Source organism: Ascochyta rabiei, chromosome 1, assembly GCF_004011695.2.
Source record: "Ascochyta rabiei chromosome 1, complete sequence".
Classification (NCBI taxonomy): domain Eukaryota; kingdom Fungi; phylum Ascomycota; class Dothideomycetes; order Pleosporales; family Didymellaceae; genus Ascochyta; species Ascochyta rabiei.
The window spans coordinates 2,537,433-2,555,677 of record NC_082405.1 but is presented as its reverse complement, the minus strand read 5'-3'; the positions used below and the strand labels follow the sequence as shown (position 1 = coordinate 2,555,677).

The following is an 18,245-nucleotide window of genomic DNA, read 5'->3' as shown; positions in this document are numbered from 1 at the left end:
TGTGGGAACGATCAAGGGTACCGCAACAGAAGGCAGAAGGCAGAAGGCAGAAGGCAAAAGGCAAAAGGCAGAAAGCAAGATGCAAGGGACGGATGGGCAGCTGTCAAAGATGCGCCTGACGTGCACGACAACGGGAGGCAGGAACACCAACACTGCCAACGCCTGGAGAAGTGACGTACCTAGTAGTGCGCAGGTAGCCAATCACACCACCGCTCGACACCTCTGCAGCACAACACCGCTCAACACCACCACTGTCTCCACTAGACACCAGCCATCTACTGCATTATTGCGTCCATCGCATGCCTGCTCACGTGTCAGGCTCGGCGGGCGGGGCAAGAGGTCTGCCGTCTTCATTGACTCGCAGCAATGTTTGACTTTCGAACAGACTAAAGCTTTACCACAACGACACTCTCACTCCACTCTTGTAGCTCTCTTGAATCGTCACATCTACCCTGTCTATCACTCTGCACAGTCCCAATTCGTCCATGTTGCTACTCGCAGCACGCGGACAACGCCATATCTGAGCTGACGGCTATCTTCTTCAACAGTCCATCGTGCAACGGACAGGGTGAAGAACAGTCCCAACACCGGACAGCGTTGACGACTGCCAGTCTCGTCTAGACCCGCCGTCATTGCATGTTGGTCACTTGCCTTCACTTGCGCATCTCCGCCTCCATGCCGGCTCAGCAAACGGTGCCATGGCAACGCTTGGCTTTGGAACAAATAGCCTCCTTCGCCTTGACGACTCCAACTACATCAACAACGCGCAGCTCAGAACCTCTTCAAGCACCAGCACCTCTGCGAGCACCAGTGTCTTCCTCATAATCAAACCCTTGTAAACATCGCTAGAAATACCCACGACCGCGAGATGGGTGCTGCTGCACTCACGTCTCCACAGCCCAAAACACTGACTGCAACAGCAAAGCAGAAGCGCAAGAAGATACCAAAACCACCATCAAGATGTCTCAGCACAAGTTCCAACATGCCTAGTACCGTGAACAAGACAAGGAAGGGACATAAAGCACGACATAAGCCACTAGGGCTCGGCACGCGACCTGGCGCTCACAAGCAGCTACCCATCATCATTGACGGTGACGATGCTATCGACGCGGATGAGGTTTTGGAGGCAGGTCCAAGCTTGGCTTCTCGGTATGTCTGCCGAGAGATCTCGCATCTAACGTACATCTCGTGCTAATATCCACAGTGCCTTCAGTCTACCAGCCGGCCTAGCCAGTCGAATCGTTTCGCTTACCAGTGGTTCTTCCGCCGACGGTCGCAAAGTCGCTACTTCTGTCGATCCTATACTTGGCTTCTACTCTTCTTCTGCGACTTTACTTCGACAGAATCACACTCATCCTGACTCGCCGCAGAGGTTCCGTCTACAGCGTCCAGACGAGCCGCACTTGTTCGAGGAGAGATTATGCTCATTGTAAATACACCCCACTATCACTGAATGCATGACTGACCAAAACACAGACAATCATTGCCTCGCGCCCCACTTGCCAACAAGCTTACGCATCAAAGGCAAGGTCAACCAGCGAATGACCCCCCTGCTCAGCCACAATTCCAGAGCGCGCTGTCTCCAGTCGTGCATCCCCGCCCCTGGCAAGGCTCTGGTTTATCGAATGCACTCGCACCTACACGGGATCCCGAAGACTCTTCTCACCATGATCGAACGTTGTCAGTGGCACCATCATTTGCCGATGACAGAAGCGAACTCACTCTCGCTGATATTTCTGATATGTATCTACGAGCGAAAACTGCGCAGCTTATGTGTGTTGCTCCTGGAATCCCTGTGGCAGATTTGTACCGTCTTCTGAACGATGAAAAAGGTCGCTCTGAGGCTGCAAAACGAGCATTATCCAACGCCAGTCAATCTCCTTCCAATCTACTTTCGCTAAGCCCAGTTGCTCTGACCAGAGCTACAACTGTGCCGCGCACAACACTCTTTGCCATTGAAGACCATGACAGAGACGAAATTTACATCAAAACGGACCTGAATGACCCAGCCTTCATGTGGGACAACGACGTTCCTGCTACGCCGCCACCAGAGCCCCGTGGACTGAGGCAGAACAGTCAGGCAAAGCTGAAGAAGCCTACGGGCAAGTCTTTCGCGAGGCCACCTGTCAGAGCTCGGCTTTCTAAACCTGCCGTCACCTGCTCATCAAAGACGTCCAAGGAGCAAGCTACAAAATCTACTAGAAACGCGTTGAAAGAGAGTACTACAAAGAAACTGAAGGGAAGGAGCGCTGGTGATATCAATCGTGGAGTACGTGAGACAAGCTACGATCGTAGTTTCATTGTTTTTGATGATGTATTGATTGAGGAATCCGATGTCACTTACTCCGGTAGCGACGACGGTACCACGAGCGACACCGACATGAACGATGACGAAACAGGTCTGAGTATAGACATGGAAACTCAGTCTACATTCAACGTTGACATCTTGTCGAGTCCAGGACATAGGCGGTAAGTGAAATATTGGTGCCTTGAGCGTGTAGACCTTGCAGCCGTGAGTCACTAGATCTCTTTCGCATCACGCATCGTAAAACTTGCTCCGCGGTTATCATCATTTGATCAATTTCACTTCACTTCAGCTATTCTCAGGTGCTCCAAGATATGTCTGACCTTCCAATATTGCGCAAGCTATTTGCATCTCTTATTGATGTCGCTCTCACCTCTCACCTCGCTCGTTTCTAACCTCTCAGTATTCACCCATCTCTCACCTTCTATTGGCTGCAACCATGTGCTCCAGCCCCTCTTCCCAGGCCCTAGTCAGTTTTGATCACCCTTCTTCGTCATTCATGTTCAGACACTCAGCCTTTTCTGAAACTTCAACGCCTTGCAAACCGTATCAAAACGTCAATACAGCAACCTGATGCATCCTTCTGCACCTGGGGCGATGCCTCAAGGCAAGAGGGAGAAAAACAAAGACCACTCAACACCAGAACAGCTCCAAGCAGCAAAAGAGCTGTTCTTATCAATGCTACAGCAGAGAGCAACTGCAGATTCTGTAAATACAGGTATGTGTAAGCAATGCTCTGCCTTCTATGACTTACCCTCGCTAGTCAGGCCTAGCTTCAGCGCGGAGCAGTCTGCGCCAAACAATGCTACAAGAACATCCAACATACCTACAGCACTGCGTACGCCCACTAAAAGACACCGAAAAGTAGTCAAGGCCAGTGAAGACAATGAACACAAGAGCCATAATCTAAGCAAGAACATTCATAGCAGTGACAACAACAATTGCAGTCGGGGCTCGACCCAACACAAAATTGCGCTGTCCGCCTTGACAGCACACGAAGAGCATCTCGATCCATTGAACCGTACACATACGCCGTCAGCTCTTAGACATTGCCGAGATTTGCTTGCAGACAGGCGGCCATCTTATTTGGCAAGTTCACCACGCCTGCGAAGCTTGTCTCCTCCTGTGTGTCAGCGCAAGAACTGCAACTGTCATGCATAACGTTCTAAGGCTATTGCGCCCTACAGACTACCACGCGCTATAGGCTAGCTCTTAGCATTTTCAAGGTAAGAGAATGTATTACGCAATAAAGTTGTATACACTTGCTAATTATTGTTCCTTAGGCAATGTTGCCTAGTAGCAAGGACTGTTTAAGAACAGCATTAGTGTAAGGAGTGTGGGCAGGAAGCAGACAAACAACAAGCGTGAATGATTCGCTAGCTAGGTTGCTCTACGTGATTAAACAGGGATTTCCCTTTACTTATAACTCTTTTGCCCTAAGCAATTGTTTCGCCCCCTTCTAAAGAGTGTTATTGTGCACACTATTTCTAACAAAAGCCTCTCTAGTCAACGCTACTTGCTAAACTGCATTGCCTCCAGACAAGTATGCATAAATGATCTTTCAAGGCCTTATCGCATCACCACCACGTTCTGTTCATATTCATCACCCCTAACATCCTAACTTTCCTCCCTGCGGCTGCTTTCTGTTTGGTTTCTTTGGCTTTCCAAATATTATCATGAGGACACCATCGCGTTTGATCCAAAGTAGGAGGAGCACAAGTGATAGGCACATGAGCTGGAATATGAGTAGTAGATAGGACGTATTGATCTCAGCTAGACACTCCATGAAGAGAATGAGTGGTGTTTTCGAAAAGATGTGCAAAAGGAAACAGGGCTTTCCAATTGGCGATGTCATTATAGGAGAGTTGTCTTGCTGAAGGTTCTTCTATAGATGGTCAACCATCGTTTGGTGATTGCTACAAACTTCAACTCCTTCGCCATCCGTCCACACGCCACAAAGCACCTTCAACTATCTGTTCTCCCGTTTCTCATTACAGAGACAACACCAGCCAGCTGATGCAACTAGACCTCCACCTCCATGAACTTTCGTACCTGCGCCTCTACACCCGGACTCACCTCGTCTTCCTTCTTTGTCCCGCCACCAGCTGCCTCTTCGTCCTGTGCCGCCATTCGCTTTTTATCCTGGTGCTTCTTGATCGTGTGCAGGTAGATGAAATAAACCAGCATTGTCAGAAAGGTCGGGATGAAGATGCACAGGGGTATGAACCAGGGCAGCGGGATGGGGCCAACTTTGTAGTCTTCGGCGTTGATGGGCGTTTCTGTGTCCGTCATGTTGGTCAGTGCGATGAAGAGGTTCTGATTGCTTGTGTGGTGTGCATAAGTAGCTATTATTGGGGCGCTAGATTTTTCGATGGGAAGACTGTGTATGCACAACGGAAGTAGAAGTGTATGTGCACAAAAAATGGAGATTGGAGGTGGTGCTGTTGCGTGCGTCTTTGTGGGAAGAAGCGCTGTGCGATCATTATGTCGCGAGTATGCGGTGTGTTGCAGTTCTCTGGACGAGAATTTGGCGTGCGCGTTTTCAAAGGCCAGCATTGTGTGGTGTTCTACAACAGAGGAAAAGATACGATCAAGGCAGAGTGGTGAAGGCACGAATACGAAAAAGATTTATGTTATCCTCTTACCAAAGTGCGTACTTATGAATATGAGGCATGGGATAATGACGCTTTCTAAATCCGTGGTGCGAAAGCGTGAAATATCTATGAATCCTATATTAGTAACCTGGTGGAACAATATGCCTGCATACAGTTTCTTAAATAGCGCGTCCAACCTTCGGATCAGAATCTTCCATGTTCACGGCGTCTGATGGGATCGGAGGATGCATCGCCAATCCAGAGGGTCGACGAGCCGCTCCAGGTCGCGCCACAATCGGCGCTTCCTTCTTCACAGCATCTCTGTCCTCCTCACCATCGCCAATGACGAACGTCTCATCGACTTCAGCCACGACATTCTCCCTTGCAGCAAGCTTTGCCTTCAATCTGTTGAAACGCTCTTGATTCATGGCAGTCTCACGCGCAGACCACCGCTTGCGTTGGTATTCCCGCCCTCGCGCCACCTTCTCCGCGAGTGTCTCTTCCGGCTTTGGTGCTTCCATATCGGCTTCGGTCTTCTTTGACTTACGGCGAAGATAGAGGAAGATAGCAAGCGCGGTAAGAGCGATTGCTAAGGCAACCGTACTGAGAATGATGCCTGTGATGGCTGCTGGCGAAAGAGTTGAAGGGGATGGAATTGGCGTGAGAACGGAAGAGCCCCGTGTTGGGCCGGAATCTGATTTGGTGGGTTTGGCGTTTGCTTTTATCGAGATGTCAGCGTTCGCTGGTGCAGTAAAGATATCCAATGATGTCACCGTGATTTCCGGAACAGGAGCGCGGATCTTGGTAGGCACAATGGAGTCATGCAGATCAAGAGGTTGGGTTTGATATATCATAAGAGCATCAGAGGCGCCTGCTTGGGAAATATCGAGAAGATTCGAGATCGCTGTAACGTACACAATTTTATTTGCTGGGGAGGTTGAAGATGATGTAGTGAGGTTTCCTTGCACAACTGGCCCTCTGAAGCGTGCAAGACTCGCTTGAGACATCATGTTTGGAATGATTTAAGACTGTTTGATGGATCAATGTCAGTCAGAGAGAGAAATTTAAGACAATGCATAAATGTAGGATATTTGGGAATAAAGACAGGTTGACTATCCATAAAGCTTCTCATTGTGTATGCACAATGTGATTTTGGATTTGTTCTTTTTTTCATGAACGCACAATGTTGCGTCTGTCAAGCGTCGAATGATTCGACAAAGGCAGCCTGCTGGTTATCAAAGTCACTTGGCTTCAATTTTTGTATGAATTCAAGGACCTCGCGATGGCGTGCGCCTGGCTTTGAAAGAGTTCGACCCAACATTGTTATCAGTACCAAGCTGTAAATTGAAATGTTTGATGTACCTCAACATGATCAAAACTGACGCGCCCACTCCAGCTCCACTACCGGTCGACGAGGAATTTCATGGCGCACAGGCTCGGGACGCTGGGGTGCTGGCATTGGCATAGGGCACAGTTGCGGCTGAATAGATACTGGCCGGCGGTCGCAGTGGCGCCCAGCACCAATGAAGGGGATATCTGAGTCCATGGAACCAGAGCGAGCGGCTTCAACATCTTTGCCGCGTCCACTACAGCCACCGAAACAAGCGAATAGACGTCGGCCGTCACGATGTGCGATGATTGCCCAAACTGTGACGATCAAGACAAGTACACCAATTACGCCAAACACGACAAGGATTGAGCGACTACCAAAATTGTCTCGCTTCGGCGTATACTCAACTTGCGCCTCTAGTACTGGGATTACCGTTGGTAAGTCAGCACTTGTGTTTGAGACTGGAGGTACAAGCACCGAAGGTTGCAGAGGGTCATCAACTAATGCTGTCCTTGCGATGGGCGGTCCAGTAGCTGATGCAGAATCCAAATCTTGTCGAGATCCCAAATACGGGTATGGAGTCAACATCTTTGTCGGCAGCGATGAGATATAGTGAACTTTGTGAGTGTCAACAAGAAGGGCAGAAGTCGCCAAAAGACTGCCAGCACCCGGGATGCAGAAGATGAATCGAGAGACGCGCATGTTAACCAGCAGATGTAGAATGCTATGCGATAATTGCTGGCGACAGCTAGAGATAAAGAGGCAGTGATGAGAAATGCGCAAAAGCAAGCTGATGATTACTAGGAAGGAACTTGAAGTTGCAGCATTGTCTCATCATGAATACTGAGCTCGTTCCGCCACGCTGTAAGTGAACTATGGGTCAGCAGATCTCGTCCTCTTGTCTGGATCGATGGGTTCTACTGCTGCATAGTGCAATCATGATGTCTTCGTTAGACTCATCTTGAAAAGCCATGATGTCGGAAGCGCTGTGCTTTCACACCGTCGAGGCTACATAAGGAAGGTTCTGCGAATAGAAGCAGATGATTTTTCTGTGTTAGTTGAAAACAATGTGAATATTCGATGTGACTATGAATAGGTAGTAAGCTCTGTCGTACCTGATATCCGTGTTGATCAACCACCATCGAAACTGCAACGACGCCTTGGCAGAAGAGCCAATGCAACGAAGAAGGCCCACACTATGATTGTGCAAAATCAGTTCTGCTTTGGGATATGATGTGGTTGGGACTGCAGTTCGTCTTCAAGCGATACAGCTCTCCATTGCAACGTCTGCGATCACCTAGGTTGCCCGCCCAAGCGGTCCTGGAAGAGTCTTGGTTTGGGAAAACAAGGCAAAGGTGTGGAACACGATATCTGGGGATAGCGAGCTACCAACCTCCTGAGCAGGCTTGAGGTGACGACCATGCGTCGTGAAAGCCTTGGTGCAAATGCACAGCTCGATACGATGGACGCATTCATCTTGATCTGCGATCCAGGTCACTAGTTGCAGCTCCCTGTGCAGTAGGGCATGGTGATGGTTCAAGCGGTGGGCCCGAGGAAACTCGATGAACGCCGGCGTAGAATTGAACGATCCGCAAGCGGAGACAAGATGCTTTGATTCTGTGTGTGAGATTGGTCAAGTGGTCTACGCGAGTGACCGACGTCAGCGGACCGGGGATTTGCGCCACCCGCTCGACTGGGAAGCCCTTCGCCTTCTTCGGGCTAGCGCTTCTGTTCCATGTTCCTCTTACAGACAAGTGTGCACCTTTTCCCAATCCGTCATCCTGCACGCTGCACGCTGCACGCCTCCTAATGGTCCTAGCATTGATGTCGCGCTCGCCGCACTCGACCAGCGACAGCCAGCGCAAGAATTACATTTCGAACGTCCCATCTGCGATAGGTATGGAAGCATCCGACCTCTCTCGCACAGCCATGCATGCACGCGAAGACACTCTGATACCTGAGTTGACAATGCGTTGTTCCAATCTACAGAATACCTCCTTATATGGCGAGGAGGGTTCGAGTCACGTCTTGAGACTAAGAGCGATCCGACTACCGTAAGAGCGATCCGACCCCGCGGCAACAGGTCCGTTCTCCACTTACATGCAGGATCTCATCGCCGACCTCCCAGCTCCACATCTATTCGGCACCAGCCCAATCGTTATGGGATCGCTACCAGGAAGCATTGTGGTCGCCAATGATCTGGTCAAGGTTCTCAGGACATCGCCTAGCGGTCAGCGCCTCAACGAACGAGCCAAACCTGTGCATTGTCTCATGCATGATAGGTCGTCATTCGTGTATAATAGCTCCAACTTTATTCATGATGGGAATACACATTGGAAGATCCTTACCATTGCAGGTAGAGCTCAATCATGTAGTGCAAAGAGTTGCATCAGCTATGCAGCATTCAGCACTTCAATGGAAAGCCACGACGATGACCAGGTAGGTACCTGAACAGTGGAGCATCTGTCGAACATCTGCCTATAAGAGCAGGTCACCGAATGTTTCGAGCATACTGACAGCATTGTTGTTGTACAGTCCCAAGCAGTCACCACGCACGCCTTATTGCAAACGCCCCCTTGCCTTTGAACCAGAAGTATTCTTTTGAAATCCTCAAATTCAACCAAGCAACATTACAACATGTCGCTCGCACAAGACATGCTTCCACCCTTGCCGGAAATTTCCCCCGAGAAGCTTGCCATACTGAAGCTTGTGGCGGCGTAACTAGCCGCTGTAGGGAACAATGGAAAGACTGCGCTGTATTGCTGTCTAGCTAGGAGAGTGCAATATATACCTGTCCCGAGACCAACTAAGCTAGGGCCGTCTGCCGTGGGTAGACGGTCCGATTGACACCCAATTGATACCGCAACACTCCCCCCCAGCTGCTATGAACAACAAGGCTGAATCTATCTACCTAGTACCACCCAGTAAGGCCTGCTAGATCTGGTATCCCAGCCTCCTAAGTGCTGTCTATAAGGTAATGCTTAACGTCTTCTAATTTAAGCTGTTAGACGAATCTCTTGTGTTTCTGTCGTACTAGAGTCTTAGTAAGGCCGTCTGCTGGCATGTCTGCTGTAGGGCACCAGGCAACGTCTATACAACTGTGCTGTACCTCCTGCCTAAGCCACATCTAATGCGTTTCAACGTGGCGTAGCTTTGTGTGTAGCCTGTCCTCCTGCTTCGTAACTATGCCTACTGTCTGCTGATTATTACAGTAGATGACTGGCTTCACGTCAGGATTGAACCTAAGGTGTTTGAACACTCTGTTCCACCATTCCATCTCCCCCCTAGCCACGGAGAGAGCCATAAGCTCTGCCTCTGTAGTAGACTTGGCAACTAAGCGTTAACGTGTCGCCTTCTAGTCTATACACATACTATACAGTTTAAACAGGTATCTATATAAGCTCTGTCTGGATTCCTTATCGTTAGCGAACGCTGCATCAGATGCTCTATAGAACGTTAATAGATTATTAATTTGGCTGATGTATGTAGTACTGCTCCTTGCTCTGTTGCATGCTCTAATAGCCAAGTACTTTGTACCTATCAGATATCTCCAGACGTGCTTAGCAGCTGCCACGTGCTTCTGCCCAGGGTTCTGTAGATGACGTGCTAGGACTAAGTGTGCTCGCGACACGTCAGGTCTCGTAAAGGTTGATATGTAGGCCAGCAAGCCAACTAGCTGCTAGTATATCTGTGTGCGGCTGGCGTTTGGCTCCTCTGTGCTCAACGGCAGGTAGCTCTCAGTTAACGGTACTACTGGGTATCTCCCTAACGTCTGTGCTAAGTTAAACTTGGCTGACACTTTGTTAATAAAAGAGTCCTGTACCAGCCATATAGATACTGCTTCCCAGTCTCTAAGTACCCGTACACCTAGGAACCACTTTAGGGCACCTAGTCTTCGCACGTTGTACGTTGCCTGCAGCTGCTTCTTAAATTAGCTGTAATAGCTGAGATGCTGTAGGTGTACTAGAACAACAATATCATCTACGTAGAAGAACACAATTAAATGCTCGCTTGTAAATAGACACGGCACGTCCTTGATTGGTCTCAGCCCTAGGTTCACCAGCGTTCTGCTTAGGTGCTTAAACTAAAGCTGTAGTGCGTCCTTAAGGCCATATAGGGCTCTCTTAAGTTCAAGTAGCTCGCCTATCTGTCTTACGAACGGTTCTGGTGTACAAACGTAGACTAGCTGCTCTAGTAGTGCATTCAGGAACGCGTTTAGCACGTTATACTGATACGCCTAAAGGCCAAATGCGGCAGCTATAGCCATTAGAGATCTGAATACACGTGCTGCCAGTGTAGCTGCGTACGTGTCTTCCCACTCGTTCTGGAGGTCTCCTCTAACAACAAGTCTTGCCTTGTACTTGTAGAGGTACCTATCTTTGTTAAACTTGTATGTAAATACCCACTTCAGAGGGAGTATCTGTGCCTCAGCGGCTGCTGCTGCTGCTGTCACTAACGTGGTTGCAAAGCATCCCTTCTCTTGACAGCTAGCAAACTCAGCATAAGCTGCCTCTCTGAACTCCTGTCCGTGCAGGTGCTTCTCTAGGTCTCTCCACTGTCGTAGGGGTGCTGGGAGCCTGTCTCTGTGCAGCCTTGTGCGTGGCGCTTCGCCCATAAGTTTCTGAGATTCTGACGGATTAACAGCCAGTGCAAATGCTGTGTAGTACGATCCCAGCGGGCGTCTCTGTCTCCTTAACGTTAGCACGTTTGCCTCGTCAATCTGGCTGCTGATCTCTTCTCTCCTTGGAGCGTTATTCGATCGTTGATCCGGAGCCTCTGCCTCAGGCATAAGAGTCTGCCAGCCTCGTGGCATGCTGCCACTCTCCTGACTACTCTCAACTATCTCTCTGTTGCCATCCAGCAGATAACTCGGCTCGGGTGTGTCCTCAGGCGTCGGTAGCCATTCTGTACTCTCTGTCACTTCCTTCTGTGACTCTCGATGACCAGCCATCTCATTCATTAGCTGACTCTCTGCTTCGTTAACGCTCTCTGCCTTATAGGCATCCTCTGTCTTGTTAACATTTTCTTGACTGGGAATGATTTCACTGACGTGTGACTCCCCTATAAGTTGCTCTGGTTCCTCTGGATTTTCTGGGATGTTGAGAACAGTAGCAATCTCACGTAGTCTCTGTCTCTCTGGGTAAACCTCCTCCATGCTGTGCTCTGACGGCAGGAAGACCACGTCCCGTGTCCTCAATACTCTCTGCAGCGTCGGCATCCACACGCGATAGATATTTGTGGAGTCATAGCCTACTAGCTGTCCCATTAACGCACGTGATTGTAGCTTCTCCCCGTGCTTCAGCTTCGTGTTTAACGCGTATGCTCGGGATCTAATAGTAGTCAGGTAAGCAACTGTTGGCTTACGTCCGTGGACAACCTCATATGGAGTTCTCTAGGACAGTGCTTCTGTAGGCGTGCGATTAAGGAGATATACAGCTGTTATGCAGCACTTGTTAGTTAACTCTATAGGCAGGTCTCTGCCGATCCGGATAGCCCGTCCCCTTGTGACAATCGTGCTGCCGGCTCTCTCTGTGAGTCCGTTCTGTTCCTCAGTGTACTCGGCTCTTGGTTCTACGACAATACCAAGGTCTCTAAATATCTGTAGCATCTCACTATAGCTACAGTCACTGTCTAGTCTTATAACTGACACATCAGCATTGTACTGACGTCTAATCTTCGCCAGTAGTCTCTCTGCAGCACGCCTCAGCGTTACTGAGCTCTTATCTGGTAGGCAGCACGCCTCGTGCCAAGACGTGTACTGGTCAACGGCATGGAACATCCACAGGTCTCTGTTGTAACAGCGCTCTGTTCTCTTACGCAATTAAACAAGGTTAATGCCAAGTCTATAGAATAGACGGATGGCTGGCTCCCTAGGTGGTTATTAGCTAACTATCCTGTGTAGCTTCGCCTGTATGCACGTCTCACACGTGTCCTATTAGGGTGCCTTAGGGTGCTGTTCAACCTGTATCCCGTCGACGTGGTTGCTTAATTAAGCTACTGCCTTCTGACTTACGTGGCCAAGGAGCTTATAGGCATCCTTCTAGGTGACTGTCAGTGGCTTCTGTTCGTCTTATAACAGCCTAGGTACTGGATATCGTGTCGTATACACTAACAATAGAGCTGGCTACAGTGCCTGCTCTTTCTTATTATTAATTAACCAGTGTCTATCCTGGTACTGTAATAGACATATGACGTTTGACGCTTTCTCCTGGTATAGGCAGTCACGTCCTGAGTCAAAGTGTACTCCTAGAGGCCTGCTGCGTGACAATCCAACCACGCTTGTGAAGAATCTAGGGATGTAGGCCACGTACGTCAACTTCATCTGGCTTCTTCCTGTTAGCGTCTTAACGTTGAGTACTACCTTACCCCACTCCTCTATCTGTGCTAGCACTCCGCCAGCGTACACGTAGTCTGTGGGTCCTCCCTTCATAGTTGTAGTCTAATTAGATCCTCTAGTGTTTGTCACGTGACAGTTTGAACCTGGATCCAGTATCTACCTAGTGAGTAGCGGCGGCTGACTCTGATTAGCTATAGCTGTAGTCTGTAGCATAGCATTGCAGTGGGTTGTGCTCCTGACTGGCTGGCCATTATCCATGCTGATTACAGACTGCTTCTTACTCTCTGTTTCTTGCTTGCTGTTCTTTCTAAGGCGAGCTTCTACGTGTCTAAGTGCCTTAGCCATAGTAGTCTCAGCCTGGCGTAGCTCGTTAAACTTCTTCTCTACTGCTGCATCTGGCGTCCAATTAGACTGCTGTAGGCTGTGGTTGACGTATTGACAGTCCTTGAATCTGTGGCTATTCCCACACAGGCATGCCGTACGTCGTGTTGATCCACCTAAGGCTGTCAGGTTGTCTGTGCTAGGTGTGCTAGCCGTGCTGGGTGCAACACCTAACGTTGCAAACGTGCCAAGAGATGATGTAATTAGACGTGTGCGTCAATAGTAAGACCAAAATTCAGCCACAAGATCTGCGGTTGACGTGTACTGCTCTCCTCTCTAGTCCTTCCTGATTAGCTCATGCAGCTGTGTAGCTGCCCAGCTATCGTCAAGGCCCCTGATCAACAGTATGAAGTCCTCTTGAGATCAGTTACTATCCACTTCGGGCATCTTGGCCTCCGTCAGGAGTCTGGTGATTGTCACCTACTCGTCAAACCAGGTATCCAGATTTGCTCTCCTTGGTCTCGTACACACAGCTCTGTAGCGGCTGCGTAGCTAGTGATTCCGCTCACCTACTGATGGGCAGAGGTGCTTCTTGAGCGTTGTCAATCGACTGTACGGGTCTGAGCAGCTGACAATAAGATCCAGGTGCTTGACGTCGATTGTCCGGGCAATCTCAGAGTTAAAGCTTCTTAAGGCCTTCTCTCTCTGTAACTATCTTGCCTCCTCACGCTTAAACCTCCTTGCCCACGTGTTGTAGACTGATATCTCTTCAGCAGACAGATCCTTAATGTCAATATTGTCCTGCTCTTCTTCAGATACCTGAGTTTTCTTAAACCTCCACACAGGCTTCTCCTGTGGCTTCTCATCTTGTAGCTTCCTCAGCTTGTCTACTGACAGACTTGGGTTAACGTACGGCCACAGGTTGTCTCTGTCTGCTGTGTCCTTTCTTACAAACAACCACTTCTCCCAGTTATTAGGCTTGCTGAGTATGACTGACGTCTTTGTTACTAGCAGGTCCTGCTTATATGCACTTATTGTGCTATCTCTTAGGACGTGCTCTATTTGACGGGTTAACAATTAATCTAGTTGTGTTAACAGCCAGTCGTACAGGCTGTATATAAACGGGTGAACGCAGCAATTAACTGAAGGCTTCTGGGCTTATAACTGTGGCGGCGTAACTAGCCGCTGTAGGGAACAATAGAAAGACTGCGCTGTATTGCTGTCTAGCTAGGAGAGTGCAATATATACCTGTCCCGAGACCAACTAAGCTAGGGCCGTCTGCCGTGGGTAGACGGTCCGATTGACACCCAATTGATACCGCAACAAAGCTCAAACATAGTACGCTCAACCGAGATGTGTTTTCTGAGCCATCCTCGCCGATTGGTGAACTTCGGGGAATGGACTTTTCCAATCATTCCAACAACATAAACTCAGTCGTTACACGTCGATTGAGCAATCGCGCGGTCAGTGGATCGCGTCGACGCAGTTCTTTCCTACACTCTCATCGCAGCGAGATGTCGAGGGAGCTTACATCCCAGGTATGTTTGCAATTCTTCCTACAAGAAACATTACTGATCATTTCCTCCAGGCAGAAGGCAAATTCTTCGCCCTGATGGATCTCATGTCCACAGCCTCAAGGGAGGCGTCTTCTCTGAAGGAGTCCTGGGCGCGGATTGTCTCCGAGCGCGAGTCGCTCTTCAAAGAGAAAGAGGAACTCCTCTCTAGGGTGGATGAGGTGACTGAAACGCTGGAGCGTACGCAGAGCGAACATCATCACCGTGGCCATGACCACGGAGAGCGGAAAAAGCAAATAGAGAAACTTCTGCTTGAACTCTCAGTGGCTGTTACTACCATTCAAGAGCATAAGAAGAAGATCTCCGATCGCGACCATGAGCTCGAGCGCACGCGTACCGAAATTCGTGAGCTTCGCACAACATCAACCAGCTCCTACAACGAACATGAGAGACTCAAGTCTGAGCTCGAGGCCGTCTACATCAAGTTCAAGGCAGTAGAGGAAGACCGTGATCAAGCGAGAGACGATTCGCATAGGCACCACGGCGAGCTTCGCAATCTACTACGCGAGCATACGGATTTGAAGAGCAGATATAATGAATCGCACAGCAAGTTCGAGACGTCTCGAAAAGAGGTCTTGGGTCTCACCGATCGCATCAAGATTTATGAGCTTGAACGAAATGAACACCTCCACGAGAAAGACAGATTGCAGGAAGACCTGAAGCGAGCGAAGCATAGGGCCGAAGAGTCATCTCGCGAGCTATACGAGCTCACTGAGCGACACGAACGAACTCAACGTGACTTGACCAAGCTCAGGGAGTCTGTACGCATCGCTGAAGAGGAACGCGATGAGTACTCGCTCACCATTGAGAATTTGCGCCGCGAAATCAAGGCCAAGATCACCGGATGGGAAGATTCTGAAGAGCGTTGCGCTGATATCACCCTCAAGTACGAGCACCTCAAGCGCGAAGTCATCTCGATTAAGGAAAAGTTGAGAGATGTTGAGACTCGGGAACTTGACGTCAAAGAAAGTCTCGACAGGTCTCGTGAGGATCATCGCCTCGTAGTCATCGAGCGCGATCAGCTCAAGGAAGACCTGCACGATCAGCGCAACAAGGATGCAGACCGTCACCGGCAAACTACCATGCTCGAAGAGTCCCTTCGCCGTGCTGAGCAGACCATTGCCGACATCAAAGCCGAGATCCACACGGTCACCGAGCATAATAATGTTCTCATCCGGGAGGGCGATGAAGGCCGCACCAGGCATGGACATCTGCACACGGAGCTGGGAGAACTCAAGGAGAAGCTTTTAGTTTTCCAAGCAGAAGTTCGCACCTTGACCGACGCTCGTGATCGCCATCGTAAGGAGCTTGACGACTGGAGGCACAAGTATGAAGAGACTGTTGAGACAATCACCGAATCTCATGATGAAAGCCAAGAGCTGGAGTTTGAGATCGAAAGCTTGCGCACCCTCCTGCGCGAGGCGCGCGAGCAGAAGGAACGCGCCATTTCTGCCAGGCACACAGCTGACCGCGAGAGGGACGAGTACGTTGTAAAGTACGAGGAGAAATGCAGGGAAATGGAGAGGTTCGAGGAGAGCGCCTCAGCTCACTATCATGCACACAGCAAGGCTGACGGAGGATTGTCGCGATCGTATACTCGAACTGTGTCCAGCGGTACGACGCTCCATCACGATAAGCACAGCCATAATTCCGGAAATCATGGAGGCGGTATGTTCAGTCCATAAGCGATCGACTATAGCGTGTACTTACATAAGTAACGTAGCGTAGTGGGCGCCATCCGCAAACCGGGGTTGTCAATTCTTCGCACGCTCTCATGCCGCGCGCTCAGTTAAGTTGACATCATTCTTGTCTATCTAGCAAAGCAGAATAAGATTAGGGAACAAGACTATGGATTTTAGAGGCGCCAAACTTTAGCACGCGCACGTCTCTTGGATATTACCAGTTGTTTCAGCGCGGGGATCGATGTATTACAGAATGCGACTTTATCCACATCACTTTAATCACTAGGCGGGGCCTGAAATGTCCGCACGAAAGCAAAAGCTTGCATCTGTTTTAAGTAGTAAATATGTTTCAGTAAGCTCATGTTCGATTGTTGATCAACAAGAAAAGCCTGAAAACCTACCGTGTCTGCTCCAGTACCGATGAACTTGATTGGCTATATCCGCAATAACCACAGTGGCTTCAATTTTAATTCAGCTTCTTGACCGCAGCTGCTTCATCGACCTTGTCATTTAACAGCACCTCCTTCGAAAGATGCAGCCAGACCACAGCGGGCCTTCCAACAACAATGAGATCACTTGCACCGCTCTGCAATGCTTTTTCCATGCCTTTACGACTGCAGAATCCTCCGGTAACCATCAAAATCAATCCAGGGCATCGCTCGCGGACAGTGCTTGCATAGTGTCGAGGAAGAATGCTTCGCGTTTTTCCGAAGGTGTTGCTTGATCGCATCAACCCAACTTGTTCCAAGCTCCCCTCTAGGCTTTCATTGCCCTCAATGTCTGCGCCATTTATCTTGGTTCCCACGCAGAGAGAAGCTGGAACCACTTTCCGCACAGCTCGAACGACCTCAATTAGAATTTGAGCCCTCTTCGCAGATGTCACTCCATTTGCGTCAGTGCGCAAGTTCGTTTTGGTGTGAGCAACATTGAGAGAAAAGAGCCATATGCGGCATGTAGTTCTATGCCCTTGAACCCATTCTCATACGCTAGCTTCGCCGCGTAGGAGAAATTGGTCAATTACTTATTCAATTTCTGCGATTGTCATTCCTCTCAGTGTTCCGAACACCATCTTCTGCAACGCTCTTTCCAGGGTACCGTTGCTGATGTTTAACGGAATCGGCGATGGTTCAATAGTTTGGTCGAAGAATCCTCGATTGCCCGCTTCCGGAGGGCTTTGCCGACCTGGGTGAACAAGCTGGACGATGGTGGCCGTGCCTTCCTGTTGTGATGTAAGAGCTCGATGCTTCCAGACGCCACGTGTAGTATCTGTGATGTAGTATCTGTGAGTGCGGGCTTTGCGATGACCGGCTTGAAGGAGTCACAATATTTGCTCGAGACTCCGACATTGCCTGGTATCATGTCAGCGTCAACCACGACAACTCTTCCATCACACATGACCTATCAGTCAAGACACCTTCCCAACCCCCAGACTCCCATTTGGTGTGGGCAGAAATGTACGCATCACCAGGGACTGCATTATCTGTCATGTTTTCAGCCATCGCAGCCTTCGAATGGATGTCGGCACGATTCTCGAGTGTCTACATAGGAGACCAAACCTTCACCAGGCGATTGGGAAAGACCACCCCGGAGGGCGTTGTGATGCGTAGGTTCAACTGCAAAGTCATGTTAAGCCCTTTGTGCACAAATGTAGAGGCTATTCAACGTTGATCTCAAGCAAGAGTGGTGAATCAGAGATTGTTTCTATACGCGTTCTTCGCACGTTCTGCACCGAGTTGTTGGCTTGGTTAGAAATTTGCATTATCGCGCCAATCTGACCAGGACCACTACGGTGCTACTAAGCACTTGAATCAGCGCTTCTCCACCGTATTTTTTATTTGGTGAACCATTGCGGCAAGGGTATCAATGGGCTCAAGCACGATAATGGCGACAGAGATTGCGTTATTCGCTGTACAGGACTTTGGGCGGACGAAAACGGGTTGAACCTTGGTAAGTTGGCGGTCAAGCCTTGGGTCGTGCAATGTTATTCACAGATCATTTCCGATCGATAGCTTTAGTCCTCAAGTAATGGGATAACAATTTCACCGCTCAGACGGTTCCGGCTAGATAAACATTTTATCCGCTCTGGTTCTCTTTTGACGTTC

The 18,245-nt window shown here is 49.4% G+C and overlaps 2 protein-coding genes across 2 annotated transcripts, besides 14 other annotated features; one reads left to right on the top strand and one right to left on the bottom strand.

Annotated features, from left to right (window-relative positions):
• Positions 1-26: 26 nt before the first annotated feature.
• Positions 27-73: a tandem repeat.
• A 795-nt stretch (positions 74-868) lies between these two features.
• On the top strand, positions 869-2,473 carry EKO05_0000752 (uncharacterized protein; the record flags this gene model as incomplete). Its single annotated transcript, XM_038936442.1, has 3 exons — positions 869-1,149; positions 1,205-1,429; positions 1,477-2,473. 3 exons carry the CDS (start codon positions 869-871, stop codon positions 2,471-2,473), a joined length of 1,503 nt encoding a protein of 500 aa, XP_038803299.1.
• Positions 2,474-2,671: 198 nt separating this feature from the next.
• Positions 2,672-2,728: a tandem repeat.
• A 2,350-nt stretch (positions 2,729-5,078) lies between these two features.
• EKO05_0000751 (uncharacterized protein) lies at positions 5,079-5,909 on the bottom strand (the record flags this gene model as incomplete). The annotated part of the gene is made up of 1 exon (XM_038944787.1): positions 5,079-5,909. One exon carries the CDS (start codon positions 5,907-5,909, stop codon positions 5,079-5,081), a length of 831 nt encoding a protein of 276 aa, XP_038803297.1.
• A 3,008-nt stretch (positions 5,910-8,917) lies between these two features.
• Positions 8,918-8,921: a direct repeat.
• Positions 8,922-9,097: a long terminal repeat.
• Positions 8,922-14,212: a mobile genetic element.
• Positions 8,938-10,769: a mobile genetic element.
• Positions 9,606-9,904: a mobile genetic element.
• Positions 9,630-9,904: a mobile genetic element.
• Positions 10,660-10,678: a tandem repeat.
• Positions 10,770-14,206: a dispersed repeat.
• Positions 11,382-11,617: a mobile genetic element.
• Positions 11,403-11,617: a mobile genetic element.
• Positions 14,040-14,212: a long terminal repeat.
• Positions 14,213-14,216: a direct repeat.
• Between the last annotated feature and the right edge of the window lie 4,029 nt (positions 14,217-18,245).